This window comes from Gloeophyllum trabeum (genome assembly GCF_000344685.1).
Source record: "Gloeophyllum trabeum ATCC 11539 unplaced genomic scaffold GLOTRscaffold_00050, whole genome shotgun sequence".
Classification (NCBI taxonomy): Eukaryota; Fungi; Basidiomycota; class Agaricomycetes; order Gloeophyllales; family Gloeophyllaceae; genus Gloeophyllum; species Gloeophyllum trabeum.
Window position 1 is genome coordinate 6,388 of NW_006920459.1, and position 2,324 is coordinate 8,711.

Here is a 2,324-nt window from a genome sequence, read left to right on the forward strand (position 1 = left end):
TACCTGATAGCACGCTGTCGTTAGCGGGGAAGGAGTCTGCCCTCCCTACGGAAATCTACGTCCCCTTGGTGCACTTCGCGGATGATAAACTACTTGGTCAGTCTGAGGGCAAGGAGACGTCTCTTGGTGATAGCCCAGAGCCTGCATCCGAGCATGGACTGGCGTCTCGCAACGCATCTACAATCAATCTATCACCTATCGTGTCGCCGCCGACCCTCGCATCCTCAACAAGCACTCTACTGCCCCAAGCTTCATCGGACCTTGCTTTGTCCGTGAGCGTGTCGTCCGGCAGATACGAGGTGCATGGTCAGACGCTGAAGTGGTGGTACGTCGTACCTGCCGAAGGCGAAGAGGAGCAAGAGTACACTATCACCATCAAGCGTCCCGGTGGCCCCATCAAGGTGAAGTACGACGAAGCTATCCAGAGCGCTGGAGCAGGCATGTGGAGCTGGTTAGCTGGAAGTCTATGTCCGACACCGTCGGGTGGGTGCACGATTATGTGATAGGGTTTGGTCTCGGTTTCAGTGCTCCATCGCCTCTTCTCTGTGTCATATTTAGCGGACTGGCAGCTTGCGCCTCTGCCCTAGAACTTTTGGATTTGTGGTTATTGCTTTCTTGTTTTGTCGCGCCCTGCATCTGTATTAGTGTGTACAGTACCCCTGGTGTAGCGTATCTTTCAGCTAATGACGGCCCTCGACCGGTGTAGTCGTACATGAACACGTTCTGTGGCTAACCTGACTCCCGATTTGCGCCGAGCACGCTCGCCGCCGACTACGCGTTTCTCCGGCACATTGCCACCTGCGCGTCTGCCTCTTCCACTCAGCGATCATATACCCTCATAGATGCACTTGTAACTCAACTGCTTGAACGGCGGCTCGGAAACATAGGAATTCTAGTCTATATACTGGGCGTCGTGGGCGATGGCGACGGCGAAGCTCGGTACTCTGCTAATTCGAGTGAGTAGCAGGATGATTTCTTGCAACATTGGGTTTGTAAGAAGAATTGGGGCACATACTAAGTTGACGACCAAGCGAGACCTTAGCAAAGCCCATAAGCAACCAGATCAAGGTACAAGCTAAGCAGTGAGTGATTTTGCCCCCATCTCATGATACAGCTTCAACCGTCTTCCGAGTTGCTCAGGCATGAAACCTTTCGGTCTTTTTGCGTCAATTTGGCGCAGCGGATGTACCGGGCGGAGGTGAAGCTACGTACAGGCCTGCTGGGAGAACCCGCGAAACATATACGACCGTTGTCCGAGACCAAGTGCGTTGCAACTTACGTCTCTTTGTCCTTTGAGATGCTAATGCGGCACGCATGCGAACCAGGGCGATAGAAAACGGTGCAAATGCTCTAGCGGAAGGCTTCTTGTTCTCCGTTGCCGCGGCCCTGATAATAGCGGAAACCTGGCGTTCGTCGAGATCACAGACTAAACGGCGGGATGCTGTTGATGATCAGCTGGACGATATCAAGGAGCGGCTGGGTCTCATGGAGGAGCGGGTCAAGGAAATCGCTGTCAGTTTGGAAGGGCTCGCTTCGAGGTACGTACTGCGGCATCGTCAGTACTTCGTGTCACGATTGATTACGCTACTGTATCCAGAAACGATGAATTAACCCGTATCCTTGAACGTATAGTCGAGGTCGGCATGAAGGGGGGTTGGGTGGAGGTCAAAGATGTACACTGCGGGAAGTAAAGGCACTTAGACCCAGCGCCTTGGGCACTTGTCGCTCATGGCAAGTGCCCTAGGCACTCGATACGACGGCACGTGTAAAAAGTGCCTTACGAGCAAGTGCCCAAGGCACTGCAAGTTAGTGAATATTTTATGTCATTTATCATCCCGCGAAATATGTGTCTTGGGCACTCGTCCGAAGAGTGCCTTGGACACTGTTTCCTGTGCCCTTCTAAACAATGCCATAGGCACTACATAAAAGACACCTTTATTCATTACATTGTACAGCACTTAGTCAGTGATAAAAGTACAAAAATTCTGATATGTCCATGTGATATGGAGTCCCAGCAAGCACTCGATATAACACGTATCTTAAGTAATTGAGGACCATCTAAGATTAGTAGACGAGCAAACTACAGCGTCGGTAAGAATAAAGCCACGTGTGAGAGTACAGGGCGCAAGAAGGCGACGGCGAGACATAGAGACGAGCGAGAACGAAGAGCATTGCCGATGTATGTACAAGACGCGAGGCGGAAGTGTAGCTGAGCGCGAGCCGAATCCGCCAAGTGTAAGAGGGTGCCGTAAGATGAGCATACGAGCCGGGAATGAAAGGTTGAAGTGAGAAGGCACCGAGAGCAGCAAGTGTTCAGATTGTAT

General features: G+C 51.9%; 1 protein-coding gene across 1 annotated transcript; it reads left to right on the plus strand.

Annotated features, from left to right (window-relative positions):
* Positions 1 to 835: 835 nt before the first annotated feature.
* GLOTRDRAFT_112759 (OPA3-domain-containing protein) lies at positions 836 to 1,966 on the plus strand. Its single transcript, XM_007873210.1, has 5 exons — positions 836 to 956; positions 1,036 to 1,082; positions 1,141 to 1,263; positions 1,326 to 1,538; positions 1,598 to 1,966. The coding sequence occupies exons 1-5, from the start codon at positions 921 to 923 to the stop codon at positions 1,689 to 1,691; spliced, it is 513 nt and encodes a 170-aa protein (XP_007871401.1). The 5' UTR covers positions 836 to 920; the 3' UTR covers positions 1,692 to 1,966.
* The last annotated feature ends 358 nt before the right edge of the window (positions 1,967 to 2,324 follow it).